Source organism: Anser brachyrhynchus (assembly GCF_964034855.1).
Source record: "Anser brachyrhynchus genome assembly, chromosome: 5".
NCBI classification, from domain to species: Eukaryota; Metazoa; Chordata; class Aves; order Anseriformes; family Anatidae; genus Anser; species Anser brachyrhynchus.
This window is the reverse complement of record NC_137699.1, coordinates 45011163-45027027: the sequence shown is the minus strand read 5'-3', so window position 1 is coordinate 45027027 and position 15865 is coordinate 45011163. Positions and strand designations below refer to the sequence as shown.

Below are 15865 nucleotides of genomic sequence, written 5' to 3'. Positions count from 1 at the left end.
TTAAGCCTAAATTGTACAGGTCTGTAATTGAAGATGTCATTAATGATGTCAGAGAAGTTTTTCTGGATGAAGGAGTGGATGAACAAGTTCTTATGGAACTCAAAACAGTAAGTTGCAACTGAAAAGTTTTTTAAATAGACCAACGCACGGAATAGTTCTTGGATCTGTCTTCTGTTGTACGCAGTAAAATACTAATTTTTAGTTATCAAAGCAGTGTATCGATGTGCATGTCTGTATCCCCACATCATTTGCATTATACTGCTCTAGAAAGAGGTCTGCCCACCTTGTTTACTTGCCCTAATTTGGCATGTCAAACTTGACGTAAACTACCAGCGGCATCTGAGTTCACAGTGTAACTGTTTCAGTCCCTGAAAAACTGTATCGCTACTTTAAAAAGGAAAAGAGAATATGTTCATTTTAGAGGTAAAACAATTCCTAAGGTTTCCGTGCTGAAAAATAAAATGCTTGTTCTGCTTGGTGTTTTTGACTTATTTCCATTGCCAGATTATTGCAGATACTGTTTGTGGTTTGCAGAAGCATTGTTTTGGGGGAGTGGTATGCAATAAATCGCACTGTGCATGTCACACTATTCCAAATACCTCTGATTCAGAGTATTCACTTCATATACAGTGTGTTTGAATTGTTAACAAGGGGCCAAAAAAAGGCATGGTGTTGACCTGAGCTGTACTGGGTCTGCCATGCCGTTCTCCAAAAGCTTCCTGAGCAAAAGTAGGAAGTTTTCAAAAGAGAAAAGAAAAGGCAGAAAAAAAGGGAAGAAGTAAAGTAAAAGGAAGTAGGTGCCTACTTACTTCAGCTGTTGAATAAGGCTTCCTTCAATAAACTGGATGTCCTACATCATGAGTATTTTTAAAGTATTAAAAAATGGGTGGCGTGTGAACTTTGGTTAGAAAGAAACGTTTGAAGAATTCTTTTCCATGAAACTGTGACCTGGCTTGAGGGAAAGAGAGAGTGCGCGCTCTAAGAAAAGCACCTGATATTTGTGTTACAGGTGTGTTCTGCAGATCATGTCAGAAAAGATTCAATGAAGAAAGTGGCGAGAAGAGAAATAAAGGAAGGCTTAGGGAGTCCTGGGCAGGATTTGAGATCAGGAGTCTTGGGTGCCCATAGTCTCCTTGACTACAGTGTGTTACAAAATACTCATGTTACTGTTTTTGCAAGAGCTGCTGCTTTGGTGGTTGTGGCTTTTCTTGAGAGCTTTCAACTGACAATCCCGAGCTGCAGGGTTGAAGAGGCTGTTTGATACCGTAGTAGAAACTTCCAGTGCATGTACAGAGACTTTATCTTAGGTACACTGGTAGTTTCTGTTAGCGTGTTATCAGGTAATAGTCTTCATGCAACTTGTATTGAGAAGTTCCAGGAAGAAATGGCTTGGGGAAAGCTGTAATAAAGAATTGATTTTTGTAATGAAAGAGAAAAGAAAGAAACAAGGTAGAGAAGTGGCAAACCTGAAAACTATTTAAAGATATCAGTTTATCTTCATTCATTCTTCTGTTAGGGTTGTTAAGATCCTTCCACAAATGGAAGAAAGAAAGAATGAATGTTAAAGCCTGAACTGACGATTCTGAAGGGATTATTTAATTCTTACTAAAACATTACCTATGTGAAGTTATCTCTTCAATCCGTATTTGCTGGGGGCTTTTTGGCTAAATAGACTGCACAAGATAAACAGTGAAAACAAATTCAGTTATGTAGTACTGTCTTTATATTGTTACAAGTCTTGCTGAGTAAGAATGGTACAGAAAGATTTCTCTTTTCTTTCTCAAACTAGCTGTGGGAGAACAAGCTGATGCAGTCCAAGGCTGTAGATGGCTTCCATTCAGAAGAGCAGCAGCTTTTGTTGCAGGTGCAACAGCAGCAGCAGCAACAGCAGCAACAACAGCATCACCACCACCATCATCACACACAACCTCAGCCACAGCAGACTGTGCAGCAGCAGTCTCAGCCACAACAGGTTCTTATTCCAACGTCTCAGCAAGGTCAGACTTACTCTTTAACATCTCTGGTGAAAGACTCTCAAATTAGACCAACTCCTTCTGTAGCATATTTGAACTCTAGGAGAAGGATGTTTATCCCGTGGATAGCTGTCTGTATGTCAGACTTTGCCTCTGCTTGACTATTTAATGGGTCAAGAGAGCTGTCTTGTTGGAAAAGTATCTTTGCGTTTCTTTTAGTCATATTCTTCAGAAGATTTTGGAAAAGCTGAATTCTTCTCTTACTGCTTAACATATGTTTTCAAAATACATGACTTTCAGGTTGTGGCAAAAATCCATTAACAGCTCCGTAATTTCAAGACAATATGTGTATGCAGTTGGCAGCTTATTCCGAAGCCAGTAATGTCATTAGGAGCAAATTATTTTTAAAAACATTTAAAGAGTTTGTTAAGCATAAGTAGATGCTAGGATGTGAAAAATACCTGTATAATGTTCTGAATATATAGTAGATGTTTTCATGTTAGAACAGGTTTCAAGTGAAAAGCTTAATGGCTATTTTTCATGTGATTGTAGCAGATTGTACAGTGGGGGTTCAAGGTACATTTGAGTTAGCTGTAAGAGCATTGTTTCTTGTAGTGATTGTCTTATGTATTCTCCATTAATAATAGAAACAACATTTTCACCATTTACAATTTCATTTAATAAATAAGGTGAACACTACTGGATTCTACTGCAAATTTGCCGTATAAACAAATCTGCTACCCATAAACTGCATGAGCTGAGTTTTCAGTGTGCTGTTGCAATTGTTGGTTAAAAATATTTATCTGTCTTAGTCAGGGACTTCAGTCTTTTTATCAGGTTTCATGGGTCAGGACCTATGTTGTCATAGGCGCAAGAGGTAACTACAAATTGACCTCCCCTGCTCCACCCTACCCCCCAAAAAGTTTCTATTCAATACAGAGAAGACCTAGTGTGAAAATAACTTGTTACTGTTTTTTGTTTGTTTTATTCTAATATTACTTTGTTTTTGGCTGGAAATAAATCAATTTGGACTGCTGGTATAAAATTTGTTTTGAGATTTAAGACCCCCTAACGCATCTTGAAATGAGCTGGGTGTCTCAACTCTGGTTACAGAATCTGTTTACCCAGACCTCTAGTGGCTGCTTAGATGAATAGCTGTGACGCTACTGATTGCATTGCCCACTACTGATACGGAGGTCCCTGTTCCCCAGTTCGTTTCCTAGGGTAGAATACAGTCCTGCCTACAGTAACATGTTTAAAACTGATTAATTGTTGCCCTATGTTGTGTCCTAAGACCAAATTACAATGTGGAGGCTAAATGAATTTGGATATTGAAGCTCTTTGATCACAGATACATGCAGTTTAACGAATTACGTGACTTCCCTGTTCCATGGTGGAGGTGGTGCAGTGGGAGGATTGTGTGAATTGATGTAGTGGTTCCTTACACAACTTGGTGCAGTCCCAGAGAGAGGCTGGGACAGTCAGCATGGTCGTTCCTGCTGTGCTGTGTGTGATTCTAGGGTCATGGCTTCCTGAAAGTTGGAAAGATGGCCTTTGATCTTGGTGTAGTGTTGTGGGTCTTCCCTCTCCAGAATCTTTCCAGAAACTCTCAGTTACCTCAATAATCTTAAGGTTACAGGATTTTACAGGATTGCGTGGAAAATACCTTGTTGATGATTAGTTCATATTGTTCTGTCACTTTCCAGTTTGCGGTCACTGATGGTGGCACTCACGATCTGTTCCATAGCATTCTGGACACTTGCACTTACAGATGACCAATTGACTGTTCACATAGTTTAGCCGTCTATTTTGTGTAGCACACCAAAACTATTGTGTTGTATGGGACAGGTGTTTGATGATTTTTCATTTACTACATCAAAAATACCAGTGAAGAGCACAAGTTTGTTGACAGGTGTGCTAACTAGACCACTCAAGCTAACTGCTGTGTCCTGTTAACATACTCTTCTTCACCTTGCAGCAGTCCTTGCAATCAGTCTGTTTTAAGAGTTAATCACTGTTAGTTGATGTTTTTGGAGAACTTGGATCTGAACATCAGCTAATTTATAAAAATTTCGTATATACCTTTCATTTCAGAAATATATTTTAAATTTTGCTTTACATAGGATCAGAGCAGATCAGACTGATGCCATTGAAATAAGATCTGTAAAGCCAAAATAGCCATACCACCTCTCAGAGCTGCTGTTATGTATTGCCTTCACAGTAAAACTTACTAAGGTCAGAGGCTGCTCAGTAGCTGTTTTTGTTCTGAAGCCCAGTTGATGTTTGTGTAATGTCAAGTTATTCTGGCTTGGATGTTTTTTTTGGGCCAACTGCATCATTTTCATGAAATGTTATCTTTTTTTTTTCTGGTTTTAGCACCTCAGCAGCAAGTTATTGTGCCAGATTCCAAGCTGATACCACACATGAATACATCGGGCATGGTAAGAAAAGCCAAAGTTTATACACATATATGCTGTCATTATATAAGTTGTTTTGACTAAATAGTAAACACGAATCTGGTATTAGTCATCAGAGAAGTAGGACACATCGGTAAAGCTGTCTGTCATCTTTGAGTTCTGCTGCTGTAATGATAGTGTAGGAGAAGTAACCCAGGACGTGGTTTTGGTAACTAATCTAGGACTTACCTTGATATTCTGCTCTAAGTGGGTTAAACCAAAACTTTATTTAAGTTAGAAATTTGGTGAAAATATGCATGATGATATGCTTGTCATATACCAACACAGCTGTGTTAACTGGTACAAAAGTATTGCTAGATGCAGGAAACAACATTAACTGTTATGAAAATTTAATTTTGTAGCAAATTAGAGATTATTTAGCAATTCAGATCCAGCTTTTCTGGTCTCATTATTTAGATTCATGAATTTTATAGGAGGATATAAAACAGTCTCGTTATTTATCCATTTCTCTCAGTTTTTATCTCAAGAGGTTAATTTTGTTTGTCTTGCTTTAAATGCCCTTGCAGGTCCTTGAAAACAACAGCTAGTAATAGTGAATTTTTATCCTAATTATATATTTATATTTTTTGCCACTTCTATGGTAAAAGCACATGAAACAAGGTTTCATGATTAGACAAAAAGCATCAGCAACTTGCATAAGCTTCAGTTCTCCATTAGCTGCTTACCTTATAGAAAAGAATGTGAACTTCATTACTTAAATGGCATGATTTACCCAGGGGCTGAGAGCACAATAATATCTACGTTTTTCTAAAATGTTTTATAACTATTTCAATTGAATTTGTAACTTCCATAGTACAAAGGTTAAATGTTTTGTGTTTTCTTTTCCTGTCTCCATTCAGCTAGATCTCTTTTGGCAAAAATGAGTATGCAGGAATTTTAAAACTCTGCTGTTTTCAAAATGCAGATGAATTGTATACGGCAGAAGAGTACTATTCGATAAATACCCTTTTACAGAATTTATTTGGAATTATTGTGTATTTCTAATAGACTTTTAGGTTGGTATTAGAGACTGGATTTGACCTTGAGTATCTTGGAGTGCAGAGACGAATGAGAATTTATTTATCTGCCTGTGGGAGATGAGGATGCAGGAAAGCACTTTCAAGTTTTGTTTGGTGTTCTCTTATTTCGGAAATTGTAATTACTATATGGATCAGCTGGTAAGGGGAGGTCATATTTCTTAGGAACAAGAGGTATACGCTCTACCCAGTAACAAAGTTTAAATCCTTTCTGTAGCAGACAGTAATCTCCCATGGTTCCTCTATGATGAGGGAAGGGAGGCTTTTCAAAAGGTAATTGAAGTTAGACCCTTGAAATGGAGAAGCCTCCGGAGAAGTCTATGTCCCTGTGTGAGTAAAGGACTTAATGCGGATTTTTATGTTTGGAACTCACGTGAGTGTGTTGGAATTCAATTTCCTTGTAAGATAGAATCATTACCCATTGAGAGTCCTTGGCTTTCTCTTTTAGCCACATGTCTTGAGAGAAAATATCAGTCATTCTGTCAACAGTCAGTAGACTGTATGCATATATTCTCACAAAAGAGGTATGTTATTTGGAACTTGAAATGCAAATCATTTGTAGAATGAAGAAAATTGCAAACTCCTTGTGAAAACAAGATAGGTGAACGTGATCCTTGTTTAAGTACCGTGTTTTCCTTCAGATTTGAAAGTGTGCAAGTAAAATAGCCACCCTAGCAATGCAGTGTTGTATTAGGTCAGCAGACAGGGCAGAGGAGAACAAAATCTGCTGAGCATAAAGACAAACCAAGAAACACTGTGCAGGTGGGTTTAGGTGTGATGTTTAGTGATTGTTACTTGTCTTCTTCCTATTAAGGAAGAAGGGAATTTTTTTTATATGTAGTATAATACACAGTTGATTAATGCCTGCTTTTCGATTGTATGTGTGCAAACATTGTAAATAGCAATATAAAAAAAGGTATGTATTTTCAGGCAGTATGTTGTGACGTGGAACACTGGCAATAACACTTGTGGTTAAAAAGCTTTTCCTGTATTTCAGAGTGCCGCAGCCACTGCAGCTACGTTGGCTCTCCCTGCTGGCGTTACTCCTGTTCAGCAGATACTTACAAATTCAGGTAACTGTTGTAACACTGAGGTCAAACAATGGTTTTGTGGGTGCTTGGGAGGGGAGAAATCATGGATTTTATTCCCTGCTATAAAAATCAAAATCTGGGAATCAACCCTTAGCCACTAGTGTCATCTCTTCTCTAGACTCCTGGACTCTTGCTCGCCAACTGGTTAGTCTTATGAACCTAACAGCGGTTTGGGTTAGATTCTGTGCACGTCTTCTGTGCTTTTTAGACAGGTGCATGAAGCAAGAAGACAGGCATTGCTGTCTCTCCCCTTTGCATATTTCTGAATTTTATGAATCATGATCAGAGCAGAGATACTAGACTGGTTATAAAAGATCAGGATCATTTCATCTGTCACTGCAGATGAGGAGTGTATTAAAGTTTTGGGTATCTGCTAAGCACACGGTGGAATTTCTAATTTTGCTGGCAATGCTAATTTTATTTTAGATTTATCATGTTTAAATACTGTCATGCTGTACACTTAAAATATAAATGTGATTTTTATGAACAGCCTAACTGATGCTTTATGTACTTGTACATGTATTATGCTGATGGCATAAGCTTGATTCTAGGTAGACTCTGTGTTGACAGTAAAGGAAGATCTGAGAAGGCTCAATTTTCTAGAATCACTTGGTGCTCTTGCCAGAATAATTCACTTAGTCTACTCAGAATCACTTGTGACTTAGCCTCCCTGCTTTAAACATCTGAATGTTTAATGGATATGTAGTTGAAATGAAATTGAAATGTGTAGCTGTTCTAGAAATTTAAGTCCTTCCAGTTTTTAAGGAAGCACACCTGTGCTTTACAGGAGTATTATATTTGTTACTTTTGTTATGGTCATTTTCTTTTTCAGTTAAAATTGTTTGCAGTGTGTTTTCTTGAAGAATGGACTAGGATGGCCTGCAGAACTGTACTTCCTTCCTTCTTCCAGATGTACTTACCTGTTTGATTAAACAGGACATTTTTTTGTTTGATTAAACATTTTGCTGTGGAGGGAGAACAGGAAAAAATCATTGTTTGAGGGGAAAGGTGTGAAGTTGAGGATTATCTAATTTCACTTCTCCTCCTCCTCCTCCTGTCTTTCTGAATAGAAATGTAAAAAGTGTATTGAAGTATGTCCTGGCTCCCTCTTTTCAGAGTTGGAGGCCATCTCTGAAGGCGAGTCTTTGTGTTTTGTGAAGTGAGGACAGGTGTAATAAAGCTATAGGGTAATTAAAGAAATGGAGTGGGTATTGTGGGAAAAGGAAGGAGAAATGAATAATTACTGTAAGGACAGGCTTTTCCAAAAGGCAGCTGCGTGTTAATATTGTAAGGAAAGTTATGCAGGGAAGAATTTCTAACAGTGTGGTAATTGGAGGGACTCCAGTTGGAGTCTGGGAATGGGGGGCCATCTGACAAGACCCTGGAAATAACATAGCATTAGCAGTGGCTAAACCTTCAGTGGTGTAAGTACCTGTACTTCTTGGTTTGGTATATATTTGCTTGTCTCTATCTGTAAAATTTATCTTTTAAAACATAAGGTATGTTCATAAATAGGAACTAATATTTGAAATACTGTGCTGCTTTAAAGGTTTAGTCTTGGATTGCATGCGTAAATTATTTTTGGCTTGCATACTTCATAATCAGAAGCGGTAAACAGCCTTATTAGCTCTTTGTTTCTGACACAGGTGCTATAGTCTAGTGTCTTCACTGGTGAAAACAGACCACAAATGCTCTTTAATTGTTGCAAGTGTTCTTCCAGGAAACAAGTTTCTAAACTGCAATAGTTTTAAATGGGTATTTCTGCTCTTTGATTCATTTGATAATTATTTATCTTATTACAGGCCAGATCCTCCAAGTAGTTAGGACTGCAAATGGAGCTCAGTACATCATTCAGCCACAGCAGCCAGTTGTTCTACAGCAGCAGGTCATACCACAAATGCAACCTGGTGGTGTACAAGCACCTGTTATACAGCAGGTAAAGAAAAAAAATAATATATACTCCTGAAAGTAGAAACCTGATAGTAATAATTAATCAAGTTTGCATTTTTGATGGCAAATTGAAATGGAGTACGAAGACAGTAATAATATATTGGAAAAAAAAAAGAAAGTTTCATTAGGAGTGTTCTTAATAATTTTGAAATGTTGCTTTAAATGTCATTTTTATTCTTGCAAAATTTCGACTGGCCTTAGTTTAAAAATGCTTTTATGTGGCTCCGATGACAATTATATTGTGTGCATAATGTTAATCTGCCTCCTTTCACAAATGTGTTTACCAGTTAAAATGATTCTGTGTTACATAACATACAGAAGAAAATACCTTTAAAAAAATACCCCCACAAAAAGCACAAAACCCCAAACCGGACGTTTTATTACTGAATACAGTATGTTTTGCCACGATTTTTGTTCAGCTACAAGGTCAACTGTGCGTCCAAAATGTGTTGGCATTGAATTTAGTGTTGTGTCAAGAGTTCAGCAGTTTAGACATGAATAAGAATATGTAGAGAGTTTAGTGTTTTATGAAGAAGCTTTAAAAATGGTTTTTTATTTGAATTTAAACATTTCTTAACTGTGCTTAGAACTTGGGGTGATTATGGTAGTGCTAGCTACTAGAATGGAAAATGAGACAGTAGGTTTTCTTTGGTTTAGCAACACAAAGTGCAGAAAGTGAACACCAAGTAGTGAGAGAAGCTGCTATTGAAGATTAAATTATCTAATATAGGTAGAGTATTTGTAACTTTTGTTATTCTAATTAGTCCAAGTTGGACTGATGTGCTTTAATCGTTTTTTGTAAGTAGTGTGGTAGCCTGTTGTGTTATCAGTCACTGTACTTGCAATGGTATTTCATCAGGTTTTGGCTCCTATCCCTGGAGGGATTTCCCAGCAGACAGGAGTAATTATTCAGCCTCAGCAGATCCTGTTTACAGGAAATAAAACACAAGTCATACCTACAACAGTGGCAGCCCCTACACCAGCTCAAGCACAGATTCCTGCAGCTGGTCAGCAGCAACCACAACAGCAACAGGCACAACCACAAGCACCGCTTGTTCTCCAAGTTGATGGAGCAGGAGATACATCGTCTGAAGAAGAAGAAGATGAGGAAGAAGACTATGATGATGATGAAGAGGAGGACAAAGAAAAAGATGGAGGTGAAGATGGCCAGGTTGAAGAGGTAAAATTAACCCTAATTTAGATGATTGAAGTATGCATCTATTTAGCTTTTATTTTTTTTTCTCAACAGTATGTCAAAGAAAACTATATACCTCAAAAATTATATTCCCATGTCCTGGTTTCAGCTGGGCCAGAGTTAATTTTCCAGCTAGTAGCTGGCATGGTGCTGTGTTTTGGATTGAGAATGAAAATAATGTTGATAACACACTGATGTTTTAGTTGTTGCTGAGCAGTGCTTACTCTAAGCCAAGGACTCTTCAGCTCCTCACACTGCCCTTCCAGTGAGGAGGCTGGGGGTGTGCAAGGAGCTGGGAGGGGACAGAACCAGCTCAGCTGACCCAAACTGGCTGCAGGGATATCCCATACCATAATGATACGGTGTCATGCTGAACAATTATATGGAGTGGCTGGCCAGAGTTGGGGGGACTGCTGCTCGGGGATGGGCATCAGTCAGTGGGTGGTGAGCAATTGCATTGTGCATCACTTGCTTTGTATATTCTATTATTGTTATTATCATTATCATTATTATTTCTCTTTCTTTTCTGTCTGATTAAACTGTCTTTATTTCAACTTGTGAGCTTTTTTTTCCCCTCCCAATTCTCTCCCCCATCCCACTGGGGCGTGAGGGTGGTGAGCGAATGGCTCTGTGGTGCTTAGCCGCCTGCTGGGCTAAACCATAACAGTCTTTTAGTCTTACTTGAAAGAAAACTATATACCTCAAGGAATGTTATATTCCCATAATCTTGAGAATATCACTTCTATCCTTGTACTTAAATTTCTTTATTTCCCATATTGAGTCTGTGGAAACTGTTAGCAGAGCACCTTGAAATGCAGTTGGTGTGTGTAGGGAACAGAAAATACTGTTAATTATAATATCCTTCTGAAAACTTCAGTAGTATTTCTGATGCTGTGGAAAGATCAGCCATGAAACCTTCACAAGCAAACAGAAGTAGTCAACTGCTTTTGGGACTGAGTGCATATAATTGCAAGATGTTAGGAAGAATGACAAAAGGAGAGCATATTTTTAATACACTGAGGAGACAAGTAACGTGGTCTGGCCTGTATCTTACTCACTGTTTAGTTGCTTTCTGTTAAACTAGAAGGAGCCCAAGAACTCAGATTATAAAACACCTTCTTAAAAGCACATCCTTGATTAATAAAGTCAGGAGCAGGAGTGAATGTTCTTAGTAACTTGCTGCCTTCTTAACACTGTGCTTAATTTAGACTTTGAATTTGCTTGGTTTTGAACTTGAGCCAGTGGTTCTTACCAGGTTTTGTTCTGTTACACCAAAAAGCCACACAGAAAAAAAGTCCTAATAAGCTAAAAGTACTTTTATTTCAGTTTCTGACAGCAAATGGAGCACTTCCTAAATCTATCCCTAAAATGCATTTTGAACTATCAGATCACTTCCACAGTTCTCTGCAACCTTTCCAATTATCTTAAGATATAATTTAAAATGCCAGTATGAGGAGCAGTTGTAGCATTTCACCATCTGTATCACTCTTATATTATATGCAGATAAAACTTAATTTTTTTATTAAGGAGTTAAATCAGTTTTTCTGTAATACATTTACAGTGGTGTCAAACAACATTTTTCTGTTACAAGTTGAATCCACATGACCTTTTTCATTATTACCATCATTATTATTTCTCCTCCTTTTCTGTCTTTATTTCAACTCATGAGCTTTTACTTTTTTTTTCCCCTCCTGATTCTCTCACCCATCCCACCACCTCAATATGGGAAATAAACTGAAGTACAGGGATAGAAGTGATATTCTCAAGATTATGGGAATATTCTCTGAGGTATATAGTTTTCTTTCAAATAACACACGAAGACTGCCATGCTTTAAGCCAGCAGGCAGCTAAGCACCAGCACAGATGTCACTCTGAATGTGTTAAAAGTGAAGGTCATCATACTTAAATATCAAGTGTTATTTAATATTGTTTTAATGCTAGTGCTATTTTTTTTTATATGCTAAGGCTTTATTATCAGCATGCCAGAGGGCCCCTGTTATTTTTGTTCCCTGTGTTTATCAGGAGCTAGTTAATGAGTAGAGCAGTCCATTAAAAGTTTTTTGAGTCACTTAAATATAACATTAGTTTGAAAGAAATTAGGACTTCTAGTACGCCTTTTTCTTCCCTCATTAGCATTTCCCTAGTATAGCTTATATATTTTGGGGCAGGTGGGAAGGTGAGGATTACACGGAAGTCTTAAGAAAAGCTGTTCTGCTTTTATTAGTGGTTGTTTCAAGCTTTCAAAATATTTGCTGTTTAGATGAGACGTGGGGGGGAAACAAACTTCAGCTGTACCATTCTCACCATACTGAAAAGAACTTAGTGCATCAGAATTCGGTTTTGGCAATACAAACTGCCAGATGCTTGAGGAGAGGAGCAAGAAGGATCTGGAAGAGGTATGCAGTTTAGAAATGAGCTTTAAGACAATCCTCTTAAGCACAGGTGGGAAGGCCGTGCTGGAAAGAAGAAATTAGACTTGCAGTTGAGTAGTGATATTTGTAAGTATCCTTGTGAAGCTATTTGGTTATCTTCATAAGACAGTAAAGTAGTAAATAGAAATAGTAAAAGGATAAAGGAAATGGCACAACTTAGAAAGATTTGAAAGGTGGAGAGACCTTTGGTAGAAAGAGGAAAAAATTGAAAGTAATTTTTAAGGAACATGAAAATAGTAGAACATCTAGAGAAGTTATTTTTTATGTATCTATGCAAGATCATCTTAAAAACATCTTTTTTTTCTCCCCTAAAAGCTTTCTGCTTTTGTTGAGGTCTGTTTCTGTTACAAACACGACTAAGTCATGGAGTTTGTATTTCTAGTGGCATGTAGGGAGTGATGTGGGTAATGTTGCATTTCCACTGCTTAGAGGCTTTAGAAAAATGAAAATCTGCATAGTGATAGATTTTTGTAAAAGCAAATGACAAGCACCAGAACACTTGCAATAAAAGAGTAAGAATGTTTGTGGTGCTAAAAGGCTACAGTGCCCAGAATCTGGCTTGAACATTGAAGTTGGGCACTGAAATTGTTAAGGACATCTCCTGAGGAATCATCATGGAGGGGATAAAGGAAATGTACTTGATTCCTCCACTGGGAAGCCTAATACTTCACGTGTCAGATGTTTATTTAGGTTCATAGCTCATAGGCAGACTGTAGCCTGATACGAGTAATGGAAGTAACAGTAATAACCTTACAGTAACTTTTCACACGTTTCTTCCAGGAGCCTCTTAACAGTGAAGATGATGTGAGCGATGAGGAAGGACAAGAACTGTTCGATACAGAAAATGTTGTTGTGTGCCAGTATGATAAGGTAAAATATAAATGCGAGAGTTCTAATTTCTCTGTTCTTCCTATCAAGTCATACCTTTTAAGTGACACAAAAATATCTGTGTGACTGTCAAGTATAGGTAGATATGTGAAGATTACAACATGAATGTTAATGTAAGAACTGACAACTGTTTTTAAAATGGGTCTCTGGAAGGTGTTTTTTGATAGACTTGGTGGTAGTGAGGAAAGCTTAGAAAAGTTTGGTTGAATTCTTTTTTCTTCTTTATCATGTCTGACTGATTTTTAAAAAAAAAAGGTTAGTCCTCTGGGCTCATGAGAAGTGAACTCTTGCAAGTTTTGTAGTTTGTAGCCACAAATGAAAGTAGTAGTCATTAAGTTTAGACTTGTTAGAAAACTACTTATTGATCACTAAAAATGTCTCTTCATGGTGACTAAATAGTTTTCAGAGGAGGATGTTCCTTCTGTGCCATGCTTTTTTTTATTTTGAAAAAGCAACATGGAATGCTTATACTTATTTTGCTTTAAATTCCGCTGAATTGTCCTGTCTTCCCTTGAATGACTAATTTCTTTCTTTATATTTGCCCTGAAATATGTGAGGATACATTTATGTCTGGAATTGTTTTAAATTTGTCCAGAGGCTCTCAGCACTTTATTGAAGTAGTATGCAGAAAGATTATTCAATATGGATTTTCTTTCTTTGCCTGTGAGAGTTTACTTGCACTGTGAGGAATAAGGATCCTTTTAAAAGCAGAGAAAAGATTGTTGAAGAAAAAACCCTTCATTGCAAAGAATGACTTTAATAGAAAATACTCAGTTATGTCTGTATTCTACTTGTGCTTGTCATCAGACTGAGGAAAGTAATATCAATATCTACATCCTAGCTGTCTTTCTCCTCCAGATGGTACTCTGGAATTGTTAGTTTCAAGGCAGTTCATGAAGGCAGTGAGGGACCTCGAATAGCAGTTAGAAAAGCTTGTTGGGAGCTGCTAAAGCTGAGCAACAAGAACTACTCACCCTCTGCAAAGTTAAGAACTCGAACTCAGTAGGGAAGTGTCCACCGTGAAGCCTCTAGTGCTCTGGAAACACTTCACTTATCAAACAATCGTTGTACAGTTTGTTTTTCTAAAATATAAAACCAACAGCTCAGTTGTTCTGAACAAAGGTTGCTGTCTTGTACAACATACTGTGTCCTGCATCAGCTGACACAGCAGGTGCATCTTGAACAGTGAAATGAGGGCGAACAGGTAGCGATGATGCTCACAGAGCACTCCGCTATCCTTGGTACCTCATACGGTAACATAGATCATCGTATGCCTCCTCAGTTGTCTCTGAAATCAGAACTATGCTTTGGATAGCTGTTACTTGTACAGCTGTCCAAACATTTGATTACTCTTTCTTTCATTCTCCAGAGGTATTTTATTCCTCTGTATCCTTCTGTAACTTATTAGATACAGGTGGATAAGGCTAAGGGAGGATCAGAGCTATTCAGTTACAGTTGAACCTTCCATTTATGAAGTGGAGCAACAGTGTCCTGTAGTATTTCATGTGTGCTTTTGACCCCACTGGACACAGAGCTGATGTTTTCATAGAAAAGTCTTTTGGAACACTGGGATCTCATTCCTGAGTTGTAACTGTCCACTCAAACCTATCATTTTTTCTATCTGTGCAATTGTTTTTTCATCCATACAGCCTTCAATATACATTGAATGTCACCATTGTTTTGTTACACAATGAGTTAGGACAGTGGCGTCATTCTGCAGCTCTTCAGTAACTGTTCTTTGTATGATCGGTGATGTTTTGTCATTTTCCAGATGATTAGTGAATTCTTAAACTATGCACACTTCAGCCAGCACAAATATCTTTTGGAATAATCTCATTTCACTGTAGTAACAGTGTTCTTGGTTTCTCATCTTTTACCAATTTATCAGAGGACCTTCCTGCTTACCTTACAGCAACTCCAAAGTTTCTGATAAGAGATTTGTGTTGAGTGCCATTTGGAAGTGCAAGTATGCCATATAAGACAGTCTTTTTCTAGTTAGCTAATTTGCTGATTCCAGTAACTTAGCTTAAATTGACCACAGAGCAGATAATAGTACTAGTGATTGTTTGAGTACTGTAGTTCTACAGCATTAATAATAAACGATGAGACTTATTGTCCTTGATGAAACTTGGAAAAATTTCAGTGGGGTTTCCTTGATTTTTATATGCCTTTTGTGAAATTTCCTAAACTTTTTTTTAAGAGTGCTTAAGGACACTTTTGTTTAATCTGGTGTAGTTTACAATGATCTTTTCTCTTTTGGACAGCATTTCAGCTTTCTGAAAGATCCTTGCTTTCTTTGAATATCTGGTTGTCCTGCTGCTTAATCGTACTGGTGATCTTCTGCTCTGTGTTTACAGTATGCTTTCTTTTGAAAAAAAAAAAAAAAAAAAACATACAAAAACTCTTCTACCTTCAGACTGAATTTTGGTCAGTTTCTTTTAGTTTTAAATTAAACATAAGAACATAAATTTACATATACAGCATTGTAGGGTGTTCATTGCCAACTTATTAGCCCAGGGAAAATGCTTGTCTTACGTCTTTGTTGTCAGTTCTGGGAATGTTTTCTGACTGAAGCCCTCAGTTCACTGTCTTGGACCGAGAAGATGGTTCTATGTTCTGTGGGGTCCTGAATTAGCTTCTTCATGAAGTAGGACTGAACTTCACAGTACCTAAAACAGCCCCAGTGTGCTGCACATTGACCTTTACTCAGAAGGCATAAGATAATTGAAATCTGCTACTCTTGGTAGCAGTAGTGCTTCTAGTAGTACCAGTAGTACTTACTACTATTTCATGTCCTTGTATGTTTTCTGATCTTGACCGCATGGGTCATGTGTTTCCTTTAG

The 15865-nt window shown here is 37.6% G+C and overlaps 1 protein-coding gene across 3 annotated transcripts in view; it reads left to right on the top strand.

Moving 5' to 3' along the window:
* The window catches only part of GTF2A1 (general transcription factor IIA subunit 1), a 35017-nt gene that overhangs the window by 13321 nt on the left and 5831 nt on the right, over nt 1-15865 (top strand). For all 3 annotated transcript variants that reach the window (XM_080593691.1, XM_080593690.1, XM_080593689.1), the window contains exons 2-8: nt 6-107; nt 1790-1997; nt 4350-4414; nt 6464-6539; nt 8360-8493; nt 9367-9687; nt 12915-13004. In XM_080593691.1, coding sequence (XP_080449817.1) covers nt 93-107; nt 1790-1997; nt 4350-4414; nt 6464-6539; nt 8360-8493; nt 9367-9687; nt 12915-13004 — 909 coding nt within the window. In that variant the 5' untranslated portion in view covers nt 6-92. The remainder of the gene's footprint in view (nt 1-5; nt 108-1789; nt 1998-4349; nt 4415-6463; nt 6540-8359; nt 8494-9366; nt 9688-12914; nt 13005-15865) is intronic.